The sequence below is a fragment of the Octodon degus genome, unplaced genomic scaffold (genome assembly GCF_000260255.1).
Source record: "Octodon degus isolate 3935 unplaced genomic scaffold, OctDeg1.0 scaffold00004, whole genome shotgun sequence".
Taxonomy (NCBI): Eukaryota; Metazoa; Chordata; class Mammalia; order Rodentia; family Octodontidae; genus Octodon; species Octodon degus.
The window spans coordinates 27181411-27201780 of NW_004524580.1; the positions used below are offsets into that span (position 1 = coordinate 27181411).

General features: G+C 42.6%; 1 protein-coding gene and 1 pseudogene across 2 annotated transcripts in view; both read left to right on the forward strand.

Moving 5' to 3' along the window:
- Apaf1 (apoptotic peptidase activating factor 1) overlaps positions 1–20370 on the forward strand; it is a 108753-nt gene that overhangs the window by 86399 nt on the left and 1984 nt on the right. For both annotated transcript variants that reach the window (XM_023716643.1, XM_004623815.2), the window contains exons 20-26: positions 449–568; positions 3792–3908; positions 7718–7843; positions 14928–15047; positions 15473–15598; positions 16158–16283; positions 18624–18770. In XM_023716643.1, coding sequence (XP_023572411.1) covers positions 449–568; positions 3792–3908; positions 7718–7843; positions 14928–15047; positions 15473–15598; positions 16158–16283; positions 18624–18770 — 882 coding nt within the window. The remainder of the gene's footprint in view (positions 1–448; positions 569–3791; positions 3909–7717; positions 7844–14927; positions 15048–15472; positions 15599–16157; positions 16284–18623; positions 18771–20370) is intronic.
- On the forward strand, positions 4526–5600 carry LOC101588925 (annotated as a pseudogene).

Genomic DNA, 20370 nt, shown 5'->3' on the forward strand with positions numbered 1-20370 from the left:
TCCTCTTGCGGACCTGGGTTAGGACTGGTTCTGGGGTTCCCGGAAGTCGGCAGAAATTCCTACTTGGCGGGAGGGGTGGGGCAGGTAGGGTGGAGTGGTGGGGGGCGGCCCGAGGGGGTGGGAGAGTGTCTGGCCCACACTGCGCCTGGGCTGGGACTGGTCCCGCCGGCGCAGGGTAGCAGGAAGCTCTCCACACACTCACCGGACCTGGGCTAGGACTGGGTCTCGCAACGACTGTGTTTTACCTGCTAATCAGGAAAAACAGCACCAGGAAAACAACCGGGAAAGCGAATTCCATTTGGGGAGCGGAATGGGCCCTCTAACAGGGATTTTAACTGTAAAGCATAGTTTGTTTGTATCTTGCTTTAAGGCTAACACTTGTCCTTATCTCAGAGGTGGGACTGATAGCATACGGTTTTATTTTAGTTTCTTTTTATTTCTTAATCAGGTCTGGGAGACAAAGAAGGTGTGTAAAAACTCTGCTATTGTGTTAAAGCAAGAAATAGATGTTGTGTTTCAAGAAAATGAAGTGATGGTCCTTGCAGTTGACAATATAAAACGTCTACAAGTGAGTATTTTTAGAAAACAATTGGAAAAATTGTTTTGTTTTTCTTGTTTATGGATTTGGGGTCAGGCAGTATTGTAGAATACCTACTGATAACCAGTAGGCATTAGTTGAAAAAGTGTATGGGTCTTGGCACAGAGGCTTGGATACGCCGGTATTTGGAGTTACATGAGGTACTCCCTCCCCTTCTATGCTCTTCTCCTGTGGGCCTGTGGTCACGGTGCTTGGTTTGCTTAGAGGCTGAGGAGCACCTTCACTCATTCACAGGAGTGATTTAGGCATGTTAGATGTGTAAGCCAGGAGGAACAGAAGCACTTTTGGAAGAGAAGCACTAATGGAAACATTTTTGCAGGGGAAAGATAATAATAGGGCCTTTGAAAAAACAAAAACTACTGTCAGTTGGGAAGGAGTCTTAAGTCATCAGAACCGAGGTGGAAAGAGCTGCCTTAGCTACTGTAGTATACTTGTTTATATACATCCATTCGTCCACACCTGTGGATAGTACAGGCGTGTTGTGTCACTGTGAGAAGTCTTTATCTCTTCTGGGTCTGCAGTGGACTCTGGGCTGCTTTCCCTGAGCACTAATGAAGAGTCTAACACGTACGAGAAAGGCTGTTCCTAACTGGCTGCAGAGGAGCCCCAGGGCCTGTGACAGAGCAGTACTTTTGGAGCCCTGGGTAGTGGTAATGGAAGGAGCAGGTGCCCTCGGGAGCGTCGACTTTCGGTGGCAGGTTGGTAGCCTCTGAGAGTAAGTCCAGAGCTATCAGCCTTGCACTGATAGGCCTGAAGTGGTGGGGGCAGGAGAAAGCAAGCACTTATTGGAGTATCCCAGCCCTCACGGAGCAACTGGGCAGGAGGTTGTTGCCGGCAGTGCCAGCCCGAGCATCGAGGGGCAGTGAGTTGTGGGGCGCGCGGCAGCAGAGGAGCTGTCCATTTGGCTTTTATGTGGACTGCTGAGACATTCCTTTGCCCAGGGCTCTGATAGCCGGGACTGGGAAGGACAAAAACTGCTTCAGGGGAAGGTTAAAGATCCTGTCATTTCTTCGTCTGTAAGACCCTCTTGCCTGCAGTCTGTCAGCTGGTTGTATGGATAAGGTAGAATCTAAATTCAGGAGACCGTTAGATTTGGTCTGCAGTAACTTGTCTTCACCTACTGTGGGAGTCAGAGTCAAGCTGTGAGACACCTGTAAACTCAGCCTGCTTTGTGTTACATAAATTTTCCTGAGTCCTCAGGATCTTAGTCAGTGATCTATATTTCTGGGATGAATTTATTTATTTATTTATTTATTTATTTATTTATTTTTCTGGGATGAATTTAGATACAGAATTGAACATGAATTCCTCTTAGCTGGATTTTAATAGACGGTTTGTTCTGCTTGGGATATTTTCACTGTAGTTTCTTGCAAAGTTCAGTGTTCCCATGCCTGTATTTTCTGTGTGTTAAATTTGTGCAACCTTTCATTAACAGTTGTTAGGAACTGGGGGATTTATAAAGTTATCTGACTGTGAAAGTATAATTTATGCTATGCCTGTGGTTGGGAGAGGGTTAAGATATTCCATTTAAGTGAATGAAACCTTTTTTAGTTAATAGTTAAAAGAGCTCTTGAAATTGATTTTTTTTTTTTTTTTTTCTAGAACTGAGGATTGAACTCAGGCTCTTGTGCTTGCCAGGGAAACGCTTATTCTACTGAGCCATCTCCCCAGCCCCAAAATTGATTTTTTAAAAAAGAAAGTGTATTTAGTACAGGGTCTCACTACACAGATCAGACTCGTAGTGATCCTCCTGTTTTCAGTCTCCCAAGCACTGGGATTACAGGCATGCGCCACCATGCCCAGTCTCATTCACCATCTCAGTGTGCCCTGGGGGCAGGGCTGGTAAGGCACACGCCGAGATCAAACCCTGGTCCCTGTGTTTGCATAAGCAGGTGTTTTAATCTGTTGAGCTATCTGACCGGCCCTTTGAAACTGATTTTTTAAGAGATGAAGATATTCAGTTTTTAGTAGATCATTCTTCATTTAAAATATCTATTAGAACACACAGGGGAAAATGTTGGAAGGAAAAAGCTACCTGTGGTTGATTGGTCCTATAATCTTTATACCTGAAATAAATTTCACTGCTTATTTCATGCTGAAACATAATTCAAGAATTTTAGATTATGACACTAAATTAGACAGGGATGTCTGACAGTTGCTTTAGGTTTGAAACAAGCTTTCTGAGGTCACATGTTTTAGTTGAGAGCCAAGGCCTCCCCCCCTTTTTGTTTTTTGGTACTGGGGATTGAACTCAGGACCTTATGCTTGCCAGGCAGACACCACTAGGTTATCTCCCCAGCCATGGCTCCTTCTTTTGTGGGATTTCCAAAAACAGTCAGCATTGGTTCAGGTTATGAAGTTGAGTGATCTAAGCCTTATAATTCCAGCCACACAAATTATGCTTATGGCTCTGTCTTCATTGTCTCTCTGTGTCCCCTTCAGCCCCAGGGAGAGCATCTTAACTTACCTTGTTTTGTGAGTGATTTGAAGACTATAACAACATTTTAATTTAGATTTGTCTTTTTATACAATGTCTGTCTCAGTCCTTTTTCACTAGCCCCTTTGAAAAACACCAGACAAGGGCCGGCGAGGTAGTGGACTGAGCACCTGCTTCAGCAAGCACAGAGACCGGGTTTGATCACGTGCCACATGCCATGCCAGCCCCACCACTGGGCGCACTGAGCCGGCCACCAAGACCAGACGTGGTGGCTCACACCTGTAATCCTAGCGCTGGGGAGGCTGAAAACAGGAGGATCACTGAGTCTGAGCTAAGAAGTGAGACCCAGTACCAAATACATTAAAACCAAAGCAAACAAAACAAAAAAACCCCAGAAAAGTGCATTTTGACACATGTAGCTCTATTAAAGTGGGTTTTACGAGGAAATGGAAGATAGTATAGAGCTCGCTGTGAGCTTACAAATCAGACAGACGAGTCTCAGTGGTGGGGCAGGCAGCTGCTTTTAGACCTTTTAAAGCTTGTTTTATTTTATGAAAATGTATCTGAACCACAAAAGTGAAATGAAATGAAACTATAAAGTGCTGAATACAGCTGCTGAGATAGGAGAGGATTTTGTTGTTCCTGTGGGAGCTCTTGTTAGTTATCTTCTGTTTTATTTTTTTAAATTGAAGCCTCTGTTAAGAGCAAAAATGGCTTCTTCAACCTGTCAACTAATTGTGCCTTGTTTTTCTTTAGCTCATTAATGGAAAAACTGGTCAGACTGATTACCTAGCTGAAGCGCAAGTTAGTTGCTGTTGCTTAAATCCACATCTTCAGTACATTGCATTTGGAGATGAAGATGGAGCCACTAAGGTACTCAATTCTAGAGTTATTTATTTCAAAGTAATTAAACATTTGCCATTGTATATCTGTTTATATACTAAACAGGTATTTCTGCACTGTATTAGTCATTGTTCCATTAGACTGAAAATCATCTTTTCCAGATTGTTGTGTATTTTTCAGATTGCCTTCACTACTGTTTCTTAGGCTTTTTGTCTTCCTTATTCTCTGCAATATTTGGTTTGCTATTCTATATCAATATTCTGTATCAAACGCTGGCAGGCAGAGATTTATACAGCTATACCAAAAGCATTTTCCCCCTCTTTTTAGAGGCTCAGCTGGGGTGTAAGTTGTTCCCACTTTGGTGATGAGAAGGCTGTTTGGAAAAATCAGGGCCAGCCACCTTCACTTGCCTGAGTTTGGTGTTAGAAGTCTGCATGCTCACCTCCTGAAATCTTTAACTTCTCTAATGAGACTGAATAAGTAGAAATAGTCAGGTGGTAAGACCAGAAAACTAGTGTAGTAGTAAAAATCATTTTAGATGAAAATATTGTTTTTATCATAAATGAAATTTGTCACAAGTTGCCATTTTCTATAGCTATATAAATAATATTTAAAGAACATCAGCTTTGACTAAAAGCACTGGGAAGAGCCTCTCTTGAGTTCTTTGGAAGAAGGTAGAAAAAAAGGACACTTCTTTAAAATGGCAATGGTATCAGAATTCCTCAAGCAGGCCTACTTTATTAACAATCAAGAACAGGAATATGTGCACACTGTGAAAGCATCCAAAGGCGGTCCTGGTCAGCTGTGAGCTCCTACCCTGGCTTTATTCCCTCCTCTGATGCTGAGGCTTTTCACAAAGCCGCAACGGTAAAAGGTGTGGATGAAGCAGCCATCATTGACATTCCGATGAAGAGAAATGATGCCCAGCATCAGCAGATCACAGCAGCCTACCTCTAGGAAAAGGGAAGTCACTGGATGAAGCTCTGAAGAGAGCCCTCACAGGTCATCTGTGGTTTTCAGCTCTGCTGAAAACTGCTGCCCATTTTGACGCAGATGAGCTCTGTGCAGCTGTGAAGGGTCTTGGAACTGATGCAGACACCCTCATTGAAATTTTGGCATCAAGAAAGAATAGAGAAATCAGAGAAATTAATAGAGTCTATAGAGATGAACCGAAAAGAGCTTTGGCCAACACCACAGACACATCTTGAGATTTCCGGAAAGCTCTGCTTTCTCTCTGTAAGGGTGACCAGTGTGAGGATTTTGGTATGAATGAAGACTTGGTGGACACAGATGCCAGGGCTCTATATGAAGCTAGAGAAAGGAGAAAGGGACAGACACAAATGTGTTCAACACCATTCTGACCACCCACAGCCACCCCATCTTCTTAGAGTGTTTCAGAGATACACCAAGTACAGTGGCCACGGCATGAGCAAGGCTCTGGACCTGGAGCTGAAGGGTGACATTGAGAGGAGCCTCACAGCCACTGTGAAATGTGCCACAAGCACACCTGCCTTCTGTGCTGAGAGGCTTCATGAGGCAGTGGAGGGCGCTGGCACTTGCCATAAGGTGCTGATCAGGATCACGGTCTCGCTCGGAGATCGACAGGAATGACATCAAAGTGCACTATCAGAAGATGTGTGGGAGCTCTCTGTGCCAAGCCACGCGGGACGAAACCAAGGGAGATTATGGAAAGTTCTGGTGGCTCTTTGTGGAGGAAACTGAACATTCCTTTGAAGCTCTCAAGTATTGTTAACAGAACACTTCTGAACCAGTTTTTCATTCTGCAGCATTGGCTTAACTAGGAAGGTTGGTTGAGCAGGTTTGCAGTGTAAGTATGTGCTTTCTGAAAAACAAAACAGCCTATAAATCTTTTTTATATCACCACTCTGTATAATGTGATAAGTTTGTTTTTAAAATAGGTGTTCAGAAATTGTAAGACCCCATGTACAAGTTGTTTTATTGCCTGAGAAAGATGTTTATGTAGCTGAAAATAAAAATGATGTGACATTTAAAAAAAAATCAACTTTCTCACCCAAGTCTTTGAGAATTATTTCTTATTCATTCTGGCACTAGCCACATTTCTTCTACCTTGGATTTATTTTCCTAAGAAACTGTCTAGTCCATATTGTCCTACAAACAGGAAACGACATGCTTATACACAAAAGGAAGAAGGAAGTGAGGTCGGGACTGTTACCTATTTCCCCTAGCCATTGTGGTGTGGATTCAGGGTTAAGACTCTTGCATTATTCTGCAAACTATTAATTGTTGTGAGGGGTCCTATTCTGAGAAAGTGTGTCACAGTCATTTGCTAAGTAAGAGATGGTCTCCTCTGTCAAGTTGTTGTGCAGTACTATCCTGAAAGTGTCCTTATTTCCCTTTTCCTTCTTGCTGCCAAGCCAGCACCACATTTTTTTAACCTCTAAATATCTTGAGACCTGTCTTCCAGATAGTTTAAAAATGTAATACAAAACACACATGCTTTGTCCACATTCTTAATCTCCTCAGTCATCAAATAATATAACTAGGAAAAGAGTCGCGTGTATTGCCAATACCTGTCTGTGTTTAATCTGTTTGAAACGTATAAAGTGGCAGCTTTGTATGGTTCAATCTAGTATCATGAAATAATAATAATAGCAGTTACTGTTTTTAGGTGTGTTCACTTTGCTAAATGCTCCCACTGCATTCTTGTAACGGTCTGGATGTTAGATGTTGGCTGTTTTTGTTTGCAGATGTCTGAGCTGGTGGCTTTCACAGCTTTTGTAAGTGGCCAAGGCAGCCTGTGGCTCTGCTGCCTGCCTTCCCCATAGAACTGTGCGGTTGCGTCGTCTTCTCATGTAGGGAGGCTTCGTGCTCTCTGTTCTTGGCTCCCCTGCACGCTCTGAGGGGCCTCTTTTCCAACGTGTTGGTTAGGTTTGTATTTGTGGAATCTGCTGTTACAGCAGCACCTTGGGCTTCCTTGAGTACATTTTAATTTGAGCAGAAAAACCGTATTTATTTTGGGAGGATATAAGTTCATTTGTAGGCATTGTTTTTATATCCTCATCAGTTTTCTGTTTCTTACTTTCTGCCTGTGGTGTGTTAGTCTCATGACACCTGAAGTCCTGTCATTGCCCTGTCCCACAGCCTTGTCATGGGTTCTTTTTCTCTGCCTGTCTCCCTCATCATGTTTTGTCTTTCTTTGTCTCTGTGGTGGTTTATGAAGGCTTTCTTGCTTCACCTGGGATTTTTCCTGTCTTCTTTTTCATTCTGTTTTAAATGTCATTTGTTTTTGGAGACTGAGCCCAGACTGCCACTTGTTTGATGAGTTGGATAGTTGTGTAATCAGAAGATCACTGGTCCCTCCTGCCATCTGGGCATTTTAGCAGGCACTTGATTTAATGTGCACATATGCGTGATTCATTTGTGTGGGCTTTTTTTTTTTTTTTTTTGAGACAAGGTCTCACTTGGCTGTTCATGCTGGCCCTGAACTTGCTTTGTAGCCCAGGCTGGCCTTGAACTTGCAGCAATCCTCCTGCCTCAGCCTCCAAAGTGCTGGGATTATAGATGTGTACCACCATACAGTGTTTTACTATGTAGTTCAGGCTGGCCTTGAACTCATTGTATAACCCTGGCTAGTCTCAATCTCTGTGATCCTTTCGCCTCAGCCTCCTGAGTGCTAGGATTATAGACATGCACCACTGTACCTGGCTTATTTGAGTGTTTTTAAGTAAATGGAAAGTACTGAGACATGGCAATTCTATACTTCCTTTAGTGTAAGTTCAGCTTAATGTCTTTGTGGTATAGTGCCTGGGTTTATTTAATCTTTTTGAATTAATTTCATGTGTTTTTTTGCTTTGAAGGTTTTAGAACTTCTCAACCACAAAGTCTTCCAGTCCAGGACTGGGCACAAGAAAGCGGTACGGCACATTCAGTTCACGGCTGATGGGAAGACTCTTATTTCGAGTTCTGATGATTCTGTGATTCAGGTGAGAGAGCAAATAAGCAGAGGATGGCAGGAGAGCACTTCTCTAGCGGGAGGGTACATTCACTGCATGTGAAGTCTGTTGTGCATTTACACATATTTTCAGATTACGCTCATGGGCTTAGATGAAAACCCTTTCTGTGATATTATTGGGAGTGACAGGCAGTTGACTTAGAATCCTCTACCAAATGTTGTTTTGAAAATCAAGTATTCACTGAATTCTCTACCTGTCTTGGAACATTATTTGTTTTTATCAAAAGATACTTTTTTGCCACACATATGTGCTTCTTTTCCCTTTACATTAGTAAAATCCAGTTAAAATAATTTCATCCTTTAGGGATGAATTCTATAAAGAATAGTTTGCTGTAATAAAGAATTACGGCTATGGAGGCTTTAAGCTCCCTGTGTGTTCTTCTTAAATTTCCCTAACTTTATTGAAGTTACATTGCACATACTTTCAAAACTCAAATAGCATTAAAAGGCTTATTATCACCAACTGGTCTCTGCTGCACTTGCCATCCTTCGTTCACCTTCATGCTCACATGACGTGTTTACAGTGCCTTCTTGGCTTTCCCAGCTGTCCACTGAATTCCTGCAGTGAGATGAAGGCTTCGTTTCCTTCCTCTGCACACGTTTGCATGCACATGTGCACGTGTGCCGCTTCCCATCCCCACCAGCCTAACACAGCTATGAAAAAATTTTGACTTTTTTTTTTTTTTTTTTTTTTTTATAAGCATGTTTCTCATTAATGAAAAAACTGAAAATTTTTTTTTTGGTGGAACTGGGGATTGAACTCAGGCCCTTGCGCTTGCCAGGGAAGTGCTTAGTCTACTGAGCCATCTCCCCAGCCCCCCAAAATTTTGACTTTTAATATCATCGTTACAACTAGGTCAGTTTTGAGTACTCATGTACTACAAATGCATTTTCTGCATTATGCAGTTTAGAAAAATCCATCCTTTGGCTAAGTGTAGTTGGAAATTACTTTACCCTAAAAATTAAGATGTGTTATGTACATATACCAGTTCCTCATAATGAACCTAATTATTTACTGCAAACATGTACTAATCAAAATAATTTTTTTATAGGAAATTATTTTGCCTTGAAGGTACTGTTTCATTTTCTTTCAAGTTCCCAGTCTGAATCCATTCTGCTTTTGTTTTGAGACAGGGTCTCACTATATCCTTCAGTCTGGCCTTGAACTCAGTGCCATCCTCCTGCCTCAGCCTCACACTGGGTTTGGTTCCATTCTGCTTTCTGATCTTTTTATCTGGAAGCTTTTAAGATCTTCTCTGTCTCCAGACTTTTGAGACTTTCTGATTGTGTGCCGTGGCTGTCTTCATTTATATTGGCTGCCTTCATCTATTACTTTGTACATTTGTTTGTTTGTTTTTGGTACCTGGAGGGAACTGAACTCAAGACCTTGCACTTTCTAGGTAGGAACTTGTGCCACTGAGCTGTATCCCCAGCCCTTATCATTTTGTACATTTTGTATCTCTTCTGAATTGAAACTTCTAGTTTTCAGTTTGCAAAAGTTTGCTTTAATTATTTCTTCAAGTTATTTTTGGTTCAGTCACCTTTCTCTAGCACTCCTTATTCAGATGTCCATTCTTAGACAAATCATCTAGCTTTCTTATCCTACATTTCAGTTGTTTCTGTTGTTCTCTATTAGGAGTTTTCTTAGTTTTACCCTCCAACTCTTTTGCTGAATTTTTCATTTATGCCATTATACTTTTAGTGCCCATGAGTCCATTCCTATTGTTTATTCCTTTTGAAGAGCATTATATTTTGTTTTGTAGATAGAATGTCTTTTCTTATATTTTTTTAAATGTTGTTTTATTGAGAAACAAATATCAATGAAACAGTTTCAAAGCTGATTAATAGGACATTTTCAAAAATTAATACCTTGTACATTATTATCTTCTTAGTGGTTTTCCATAGTACAAGAAGCAGACAGGATATCCTGTCCAAACACTATTAGTACAAATCTTTTTTCTCATTGAATTAAGTGAAAGTAGCTGTATATCTATCCTAACTATTCTGTATATACAAATACAAAATGGTCTTTCCTTTGTATCCCCTTTTTTTGTTTAGTCCTGTCAGAGATGGGTATTCTGTTGGCATCTAAATACTATAGGTGCTTGAATTCAGCCAAACAATCCAACACAGTCCAGTAGTCCACAATAATAGTGGGTTATCTGCAAAAGTTGTTGACTTGAGCCTTTTACAGCTCAGCATATTAATATGGCCTTACTTTGTATACCTCGTTTTTATACTGTTCTGCTGGATGGTTAAAACCAAGATAAAGCAAGACCTATATAACAAGAAATGTAACTTTTGTATCTGATAAGGTCAGTTAAGTCCCCTCAGGATTTTCCTGTAACCCTATACTGCACTTTGTAGATCCTTTGTCAGTGTCAGCCATGTGGATGAGTCATGGCCATTGCTTGACCAATTTGCTCTCTGTGAAAGCCTGAAAGTTTTCTTTCCATGTGACTATCCTTAGGCACACTGTACATCATCAATCACATTCCTCTGTGGCTCCATAATCTCCTTGATCAGATAATTTGGGGCACAACAGAGTTATATCTTTTCTTATATTTGAAGAGACACATACCCTCTTATGCATAGACATACAAAATATATAGAGAAAAAATATGTAAGTTCATGCAATTTATACACAGATATTTATAATTTGCTCCCACACCTCTCTTCCCTAGCCATGCTGTTTTTCCTTTTTGGTTGCTCTGCCTCTCATTTTATTTTATTTTATTAATTTTTGGTGGAACCGGGGATTGAACTCAGGCCTTGTGCTTGCTAGGCAAGCGCTTATTCTACTGAGCCATCTCCCCAGCCTCCTCTGCCTCTCATTTTAAAGCTGTCTGCAGCCCTGGCTGCTCATCAGCTGCCAGAGAGGGGTGTACAGAGGCTGACCGAAGCTGTGTGTTGACTGAGATGTTCTCTGCAAGGGTTGTCCTTAGATTCCTGGCAGGGAGTCTCTAGTCTCCTGCCTGGCAGGCTGTCCTGCCTCAGGATTTGGGGTAGGGCCGCAAGAGAACTGGATCTCAACATTCACCTGGTCCCTGTTCTCAGAACTCAAGCTCTGCCCTCAATTGTGCTGGGCCCTATAATCCAAGATTTCAGTTCTGATAGGTTCGGGCCCTAGTATGAATTGCTAAATTCATGTGGTGGTCATCTAATATGGCCAGAACCCTTAAAACAAAGGCCTGTGCTCCTAGAACCACCTCCCCCTTCTAATGGAGGGTGACAGGGAGACCTGAAAGCTGGAATCTTCTTACTTCTGTTCTTTGCCCCACCCTCACCCTGCCTTCGGCTGTACTGAGTTCTTCCATCTTCTGGGTGTTGGGGAGGTCATGGCATCAGCGTTGTTGCTTTCAGTTTCCTGTTGTGCTCTTAGGATTTGTTTCCTTGGAGCCATAGTCAGTTACTGGTCTGCTTTCCTGCCTTTAGTATTTTGTTGTTCCTCTCCCATTCTCTTGGCCTTGCCATTTGAGAAGGGTTTCAGGAATGAAGGAGATCAACGCACACGTTCAGTGGCAGTTACTGTATTACTTTTTGTATAAATTTCTTATGGTGGCAGTATTCAACGGGAGTATTCAAAACTGTTTTGGAAAGTGATCCTTTTATGTTAGAGCTTTGTGAGCTCTGTGAAGGTGTAGGATTAGAGCGAAATGTGCCTTCAGTACAGGCTCATTATTATAGGCTCACAGACACTCCTTTATTAGCTGTGGGTCCCTGTGTAGTCACATTTCTTCCTCTCCAGATGTCTTTGAAAGGGGTGAAACCCAGCTGTATCTGATGGGCTCTGCTGAGACACTGTGCTATGCAGTCTTTCTTACCAAAAGTTCCTAAGGTTTATGACCTGCTTGAGGATTTCAGATATTCTAAGCCAAAGGGAGAAATAATTTCTAGAAATATTTTTAGAAAAGGAGTTAGATTATATTTAGAAATATAAGTAGTGTTTCATCTTTTTCTGTTCAGAATACTTTTTACATTTATAGTGTTTTAATGAGTATACATTCATGTACCAAAATTCTTGATAGGTCCTTCTAAGAAATGGCTGGTTCCTTAGTTTTTTAATGATTTAGTCAGTGACTAAATAATGGAGGTTGTCTTGGATCATTTTTTGCCCCAGTGCCTGGATTGTAATAGGGGCTGAGCACACCTCTGTCAAGCTGAAGTTATCACTAACGTGTGGAAAATAAGCTCACCTGGTGAATTGGAGTCAGTTTCTGTGCAAAATAACTGAGGTTTTATACTTGTAATACAAGAATATATTGGTTCTTCGTAGGGTATGCTGGTGTGGTGGTGTACGCTTGTAATCCCACCATTGGGAAACTTCGAAGGAGGATTGCCTCGAGTTGGAGGCCAGCCTGGACTACAGAGTGAAACCCTGTCTCAAAAAAAAAAAAGAAAAAGAAAAGAAATTTGTCTGTCTGTCTGTCTATCTCTCTATCTTGGTTCTTGAAAATACAAGAAATTTCTTTAGCAGGAGTGGTGTTGTATGTCTATAATCCTAGTTACTTGGGAGGCTGAGGCAGAATGATTCTAAGTTCAAGACCAGTCTGGGCAACAGAGCAAAACCCTGACTCAAAAAAAAAAAAAACAAAAACAAAAAACAAAATAGAAGGTCTCAAGTGTAGCTCAGTGGTAGAGTGCTCCAGGGCGTCATCACTGATGCTGCAGATGGAAACATTTCTGTGTGTGTACTTACCAAGTTTATAGCTAATGATAGATTTTTGCAAACTCACCTCAAGTACATCTGGCTAGTGTTGGTGGAAGTGTAGCTGTTCTGTCAAGGTGATTCAGTTTTAGTGCAGTGTGTTTGAGTTTAGTGTAAAAGCATCGGTATCATTATTGTCAGAAATCTTCTCTTTTGGGCCAGTGAGAAAGCTCAGTGCACTAAGCGCCTGCTTAGGCAAGCACAGGGACCAGGGTTCAGTCCTGATCCCGCATCACAAGCTGTGTCAGCCTTGCCTCAGGGCACGCTGAGCCAGCCACTGGGTGTGGTGGTGCATGTTATGGGTCACCTCTGTATAGGAACCAGATCAGCCAGATAGAGATTTGAATAGAGCCTTTTATTTACTGAGCTCAGGTCCGTCAGCCGCTTCTCTCATAGGAGAAGGCTGATCGGCCCCAAACGTAGGTAGCAAGGGGGTATTTATAACAGAAATCACATCTAGTTTGGTTAGCAAACTTGTTATCTAGTACAGAACAACAGAAATTGCATTTATTTGACACAGCTGCAGACTGTTTATAACTAAATGGTCTTTTACAGCTTAGTGATAAGTGCGTATTTTTATAAGATATATTTTAAGCTGACTATGTTATAGGAGATGGTTGGGGAGGGAGTTTGTGTTAGCTTGCTGCTTTGACAAGAAACATTTATTGTTGAACAGCCTTGAACAGAAAGGTAGAGCACATTTTTTAGAGCAGATAACAGGAAGCACAAGGTTTTTTTTTTTTTTTTTTTTTATAATTTTTTACAATTAAGGCACAAAACTCTATTAACCCTTTACAGTGCATGCCTGTAATCCCAGCGCTGGGGAGCCTGAAAACAAGAAGGATCACTACGAGTCCAAGCTGTGTAGTGAAACCCTGTACCAAATACATGGGGGCCAGGGAGATGACTCAGTAGAATAAGCGCTTCCCTGGCAAGCACAAGGGCCTGAGTTCAATCCCTGGTTCCACCAAAAGAAAAGAAAGAAGGAAAGCTTCTCTTTCTTTTGGAGTTGCCTGATTCCCACTCCTTCATTGGCCCTGGGGGCTGTCCTTTGAATGTCTTCCCAGCCTTATTCCTCCGTTTCTTCTGCTTGTGCTGTGTTGTGGCCTTGTTGATCCAGGAGGAGGTCCCTGTAATTGGTTCACATATTTAGTACTTTCATTCCTCATGTGTGAAAGCCTCTCTCAAGCTAGGCCTGGTGGTACCTGTAATCCTAGCTGTCTGGGAGGCTGAGGCAAGAAGACTGCAAATTTGAGCCCAACCCTGTCTCAGAAAAGGCTGGGAATGTGGCCTTTGTCAGTCTGTGGTCATGCTGCAGTCTTTGCTGTAGACTGCCTTTAATCACTGGGTTCCGCCAGAGCTCCTCTAAGAAATTGCATGCATTCCACAGAAGTTATGTCTCTATCATTAGTAGCTTCTACGTAGGATTTTTTTTAAATTTCATTTTCGAGATGGTTAATTTTCTTTGAGGTAGATCCTTGTTTGATTTACATTTGCTTCTCAACCATTTATTGTATAAATTAAGGGTATAAATACATTTCCTTTGATTTAGCCAGAAAGGATGTCTACACTCTGGGCTGTTCACTGCTGGGTCTCAGATGTGCTGGGTGCTTATTTTGTGCTGGTGACTGCCATTATTTCAGTTCCTTGTTCTCCCTTTGCATCTGAGGACTTACTCTTGAAGCACTGTGTGGAAAATAATGCCCTATTTCTCCTTCTGGGATTTGGGGGATTGCCTCTGGGCAGAGATGACAAACCTTTTAGAGCTTTCAATCAAAACAAACAGCTGTGCGGCCTTAGGGACGGCTAAGACCGATTCTGTGGCCTTCTTTGGTCAGCTGAGCTTTTTGGGCCATAGGGCCAGCTTTAGTGGCACCAGAACCCACAGTCTCGCCTTGCTTGTGGCTTTAGAAATTAGGATAATTGTCTCTGGAAAATTTAATCAGATGGTGAGCTAACTGGCATGTTGTGGCTTTTTTCTCTCTTCTGGTATAATTAGCTATTCTCCAAGCAACTGATGAAAACAAATTTTATTTTGTTAGCCTTTTTTTTTTTTTTGGCAGAACCCGGGCTTGCACTCAGGCCCTTGTGCTTGCCAGGCAAGCACTTATTCTACTGAGCTATCTCCCCGGCCCACAAATTTTATTTTGGAGGAAAAGTATTTTATTTGTCTCTACTCAAGTTAACCCCAGCTTTTCTCTAAGAATATGGGCACAGTATTCCTTGTTATTCTTTTCTGTTCAATGCTATAAGGTCACAAGACCTCAGGTAGAGTGCACACCTTCCTCCATACCCCAGGGACGTTATTAGACAGCTGTGGTAATGGACCCTTTTCTTTCATACTCAGGTGTGGAATTGGCAGTCAGAGGAGTGTGTCCTTCTCCAAGCCCATCAGGAAACAGTGACAGACTTTAGGCTCCTAGAGAATTCAAGACTGCTTTCGTGGTCATTTGATGGAACAGTGAAGGTAATTTAAATCTCAGGATCTTTGTTAAAAATGTATTTTGATATTTCAATGATTGTATTGTTAGACTCAAAGAATTGGGTGTTAAATAAATAAATTTTTTACTATGTTTGCTTCTGTTTACTGTGGTATCTATATTTGCCAGCCTTTTTATTAAAAGGTTCTTAAAGAGGTTGTCTGCACAGTAGGCCAGTTTTTATCCCCTGCAGTGCTTGAGACACACTTATAAGTGGAGCCAGTTTTATTTAGAAAATGACTTTCCAGAAGGCCGGGTGTCCCCTGCCTGCTGGGACTGTGGCACAGTATGGACAGCATTGCACGCTGGCAGGCCAGCCAGTGTACTGGGTTCTTGTGTAGAGTGACTTGTGGCTAGTTGTGCTTCTTAATGCAAATGTTTTTGTGTCAACTAGTTTTTTTTTTTTTTTTAGATATGGAATATTATTACTGGAAGAATAGAAAAGGATTTCGTCTGTCACCAGGGTACAGTACTTTCTTGTGATATTTCTTCTGATGCTACCAAATTTTCATCTACGTCTGCTGATAAGACTGCGAAGGTAGGGCACTAGGTTTGAGTGCTCATGCATAAAACTTGAGCACTGATTATGTATTATGAATCCAGTAGTACCTAAAACAGGATGTCTTGTGCTTTCGCACCTTGTAGTGGCTGGCCTTTAAAAGCTCCTGCCCTGTGTAGTCCCTTATTCCCCCTTTCCTCTTCACATCTAGGTGCCATTTTCCAAATTTTACAGCTGCAGAAATTGGAGCTGGAGAACCTTAGGCGAACATGTTTTCCTAGGAATCAAGGAACTGGTAGAGTGGAGCCAGGAGCTGTGCTTTTACCTGCCCCACTGTGTAGAATGTTAACTGGTTCCATGTTCTGTGTCAGAATATGAATGTGCTATGACATTGGCCTTTAGGTTGGGTTCAACCTGAGTAATTAGAGGGGAACTGAGGAAGGGCACACACTGGATCTTGGGCAGCTGGTGGAGGTGCGCAGGGCCAGGCCTAGGACCTCGTTGTGGTCGTGGTGGAACAGCACTTGAGGTAGAGTTTGCAAGTGCTCAAGTGGAGGGTGTGGTGTCACCATCCTAAGCCATCTCCATTGCCTTCCAGATTTGGAGTTTTGAGCACCCTGCCCCTCTTCATGAACTGAAGGGCCACAACGGCTGTGTGCGCTGCTCTGCCTTCTCTGAGGATGGTTTGCTGTTGGCGACTGGAGACGACAATGGAGAAGTCAGGGTAGGGTGTCACCAAACTGAGGGCACTGCCCTGTCTGAAGCAAGGGCCAGCACTGTCACCCATGGGGATTTTTGTTATGGGACAGGGAAGCAGGAGCCTTGGGGACCTGGGGGTTGGTGAGACATCTCTGTTGTCTCGTATGCACTGTCATAGCTGTCCTGCACTGCAGGAAGGACTCATTTGAGGGTTAGACTGAGCATTCCTTACATATCTGAGGAGGCAAATGCCCTACTTATTTGCAGTTGATTCTCTGCTGCTACTTTATGAATGATTTATCCAAAATTTTGAACTCAAACCAAAAGTTGTTTTTAGTGGCAGAATTTGAAGAAAGTCATTTTGTAAATCATTGTCTGAGGTACAAATGAATTGAAAGCTCTGCTGTTTTCGCAGCTCACAGCAAGGCTGTCTTAGCACTCCACAGCTCTTACAGCACGGTCTGCCGTGGTCCTCGAGAGTGTCCGCCTCGGTGCCGAAATAGGGCTGGTACTCATCATCACCAGTGTTGGCTGGGGTTGAGGGGTGCCTCAGTGAGGCCAAGTCTGTATAATAGGCCAGTTTTTATCCCCCTGTGGTGCTTAAGATAACTTATAGGTGGAGCCAGTTTTATTTAGAAAACAATCTTTCCAGAAGGCCCAGTGTTCTCTGCCTGTCCACAAGAATATTGTACAATATGGAAAGCATTGCATGCTAGAAGGATCAGAAATCATGGAGAAACCTTTAGTCAGCTTGCTGATGCCATGAATGCACAGATAAGGAAAACTTTAGGCGTTGGGATGGCTGTGTTGGTAACCAGTTTAAATGAGGAGGGATTTTTTTTTTTTCTTTCTTTTTCTGTTTTGGTACCAGGGATCGAACTCAGAACCTTACATTTACTAGTCAGGCGCTTATTCCACTGAGCTATCTCCCCAGCCCCTTTGTTTTGTTTCTTTAGCAAGGCAGATTAAGAGCTCAAAGAGTAGTATGTAATGCAGAGGAACAAGAGAGAGTGGATTTTGTAGGAGTGCAATGTAGTAAGAAAGGCTGTCAAGGAAAAGTAAACTTCTCCCACTCGAGGACTAAGGAACTGACCTGCACTCGCCTGCTTACACAAGGGCCACGCTAGCTGGGTGGCCAGGCTGCTGTGACAGCATTCCTTTCCCTCCAGGGTCTCATCTTTGCGTGAAAGGGCTCCTTCTCCGCTTAAGAGACAGTGTCTTATTTTTTTAGAAACCCTTACAGGAAAGAAAAAAACCTCTCAAAACCTTTCCTTGGTGGATTTGTTTATTTTTTATTTTTTTAAACGCTTTCACTTTCTTTCTTTCTTTCTTTCTTTCTTTCTTTCTTTCTTTCTTTCTTTATTTTGGCGGAACTGGGGATTGAACTCAGGTCCTTGTGCTTGCCAAGCAAGCGCTTATTCTACTGAGTCATGTCCCTCATCCCAGATTTGTTTTTTTTCAAAGGAAATGTTTTCTACTTGTCAGAAGGCTATTGGATTTTGGAGATTGATTTATCTGTCTGTCTGTCTGTCTGTCTGTCTGTCTGTCTGTCTATCTACCTATCTGTCTTATCTATCTAGGATCTAGTTGCCTTACTGAGTTTCCTTCTGGGTTTTCTCATTTGTTTCTCTTGGATTTCTAGGGAGATATTTGCAAATGATGGATTTCATTATTTCTTTTGCTATATATTCCTGTTTTTTTTTTTTTTTTTTTTTTTTATTCTCTTGTGCATTTCACTGCCTGGAGATTGCCACTGGAATAAAAGAACATATTAGTATCTGTAAACGATTGGTTAAGAGTTTAGTAAAGTAATAGTTGAATATATATTTAGAACCTTGGAGGGATTTATATGCGTCAGGAGTTTAGATTACATTGGTCAACATTTGTAGTGTTGCTTGTCATTTTATTTCAGCTCTGAGGTAGCTTGGGTGGCCTCATGTTCCTTGCTTTTCTTTCCTTCATTCGTTTTTTCCCCTTCCCTGTGCCAGGGATTGAACCTAGGCCCTTCCACATGCTAAGTTCACACTGTACCACTGGGCTCCACCAGAAGCCCCTCTTTTAATTAAAGGTGTTGAATCGGTGTAATCAAGTCACTTTCATTTTTTTTTAAAGTTTTGTTTTGCGACAGGGTCTTGCTATGGAAGTTGAGCCGACCTTGAACTGTGCTGTAGGTCGGGCTGACCTTGAACTCATAGCAGTCCTCCAGCCTCAGCCTCCTGAGCACTGGGATTACAGGCCTGCGCCTCTAATGCTTTTTTTAAAAGCACCATTTCCAAGTATATCCCAGATTGTGCACATGTGTGCTTTAAAATTAGAGAAGCTTCTTGGTAGCCCTGTTGATGGATTGTGTATCGTGTTCACACAGATATGGAGTGTATCAGACGGGGAGCTTCTTCATTTGTGTGCTCCGGTTTCAGTAGAGGAAGGAGCTGCTACCCACGGAGGCTGGGTGACTGACCTTTGCTTTTCTCCAGACAGCAAAATGCTTGTCTCTGCTGGAGGGTATCTTAAGGTAAGCGCTCTCAAGGACTGCGAAGAAAAGAATAGCTTCTGTCATTCTCTGCGCACCGTTTTCGCCTGGCTTTCTCATTCAGGCTCCCTCCAGCACAGCACAGTGAGACTGAGGTCTGTGAGGCAAAGACTTGGTAGGAATGCTCTCAGCACACTGTGCTCCTGCCACCCGTACCGCACCTACATGATCCGTGCAACAGCGTGCGGGGCATTTAGTTGATTTCCACGTCACTCAGTGTTAAGTATTGTGGTCAAGAGTACGTATTTATAAAACTTCCTTTCTTTGGTAAGAATGGCAGTGGCTTAATGTTTTATAGTTTATGACATGCTTCACTTGCTAAATTTTTTTTTTTTTTTGGGAACTGGGGATTGAACTCAGGCCCTTGCGCTTGCCAAGGAAGCACTTACTCTACTGAGCCATCTCCCCTGCCCCATTTGCTAATTTTTTTAAGCTTAAATTTTGCTGTCTTTGGGTTACAATGAGCAAACTCATTTTCATAGAGGTTGTGATTTTCCTAAACTTATATAATTAGTAAGTAGGTGGGCCAGGATGTTCACTGGGTCCCAGGGCCTCTACCACAGTTTTCCCTCACAAGTTGGCTTCTGCAGACTTACCCAGTTGAGGGCCAGTAGAGGCCAAGGCCAGCCATTAGTGCAGTGTGTTCGGAGCCTCTGCATTGAGTCATACTGTGGGGCGCAGTGGTTCAGTTCTGCTCCTGCGTACCGGGAAGCAGAAGGTGAACAGAGCAACTAAAGCCTGGGAGGGTCCAAAACACATATGCACTGGATGTGGCAGGAGGGGAGAGGGAAGAGAGCAGAGGGGTCCCGCAGCGAGCCGTGAGGAGCTGTTCACCGGTCCAGGAGGCAGAAGATGAAACTCGTGTTCCACTGAGCACTTTGATATTCTACCAGCTTTTTGTTTCAACTAGATCCCATCAGATTCTTTGCTACTGCTGTCTGTTACTGAAAACGGAGAAATGTGGATTATTCTAATTAATTGGCCGGCACAGTATAGATTTTCAAAAGGAAGTGTTTGGTTAAAGGGACCCATGTAATTATGATTTTACTCAATGTGAAAAATGTGAATTGGGAGTTTTTAGCTTTATGAAAGGATGTCTGTTAGGATTCCTTCACATTTTGCATAGGAGTCATGATTCTGTTAATGCTACACACCTGCATGCAGCCTTCACAGTCCTGGGCTGTGAGGGTCACTTGTCCTCCCTTAGTGTAGCGGCAGACTGTCCTCTTGGTTGGCTCTGTGATGCTGCTGGGAGGAGAGATCTTGCTGCCTTGCATGGGGCGCTGATGTCCTCAGCTGAATCAGCTGCTGAGAACAGAACTGCTCTACCTCCTGGACACCAGGTCCTGGACACCATCTCACTTGCTTCCCAGGGCCCCTAGAATCCTGTCGCTAGTTGTGAGTTTGCACTTTAAAGTGTTAGAAAGGGGCTGGTGAGATGGCGCAGTGGTTTAAAGCACCTACTTAGAACAAGCTAAGCCAAGCAAAGCACAGGGACTGCGGTTCAATCCCCCAGCACCACATGCCAGCCAGCCCTGCCCCCTGGTGGGCTGAGCTGGCCACACACACGCAAAATAAATTA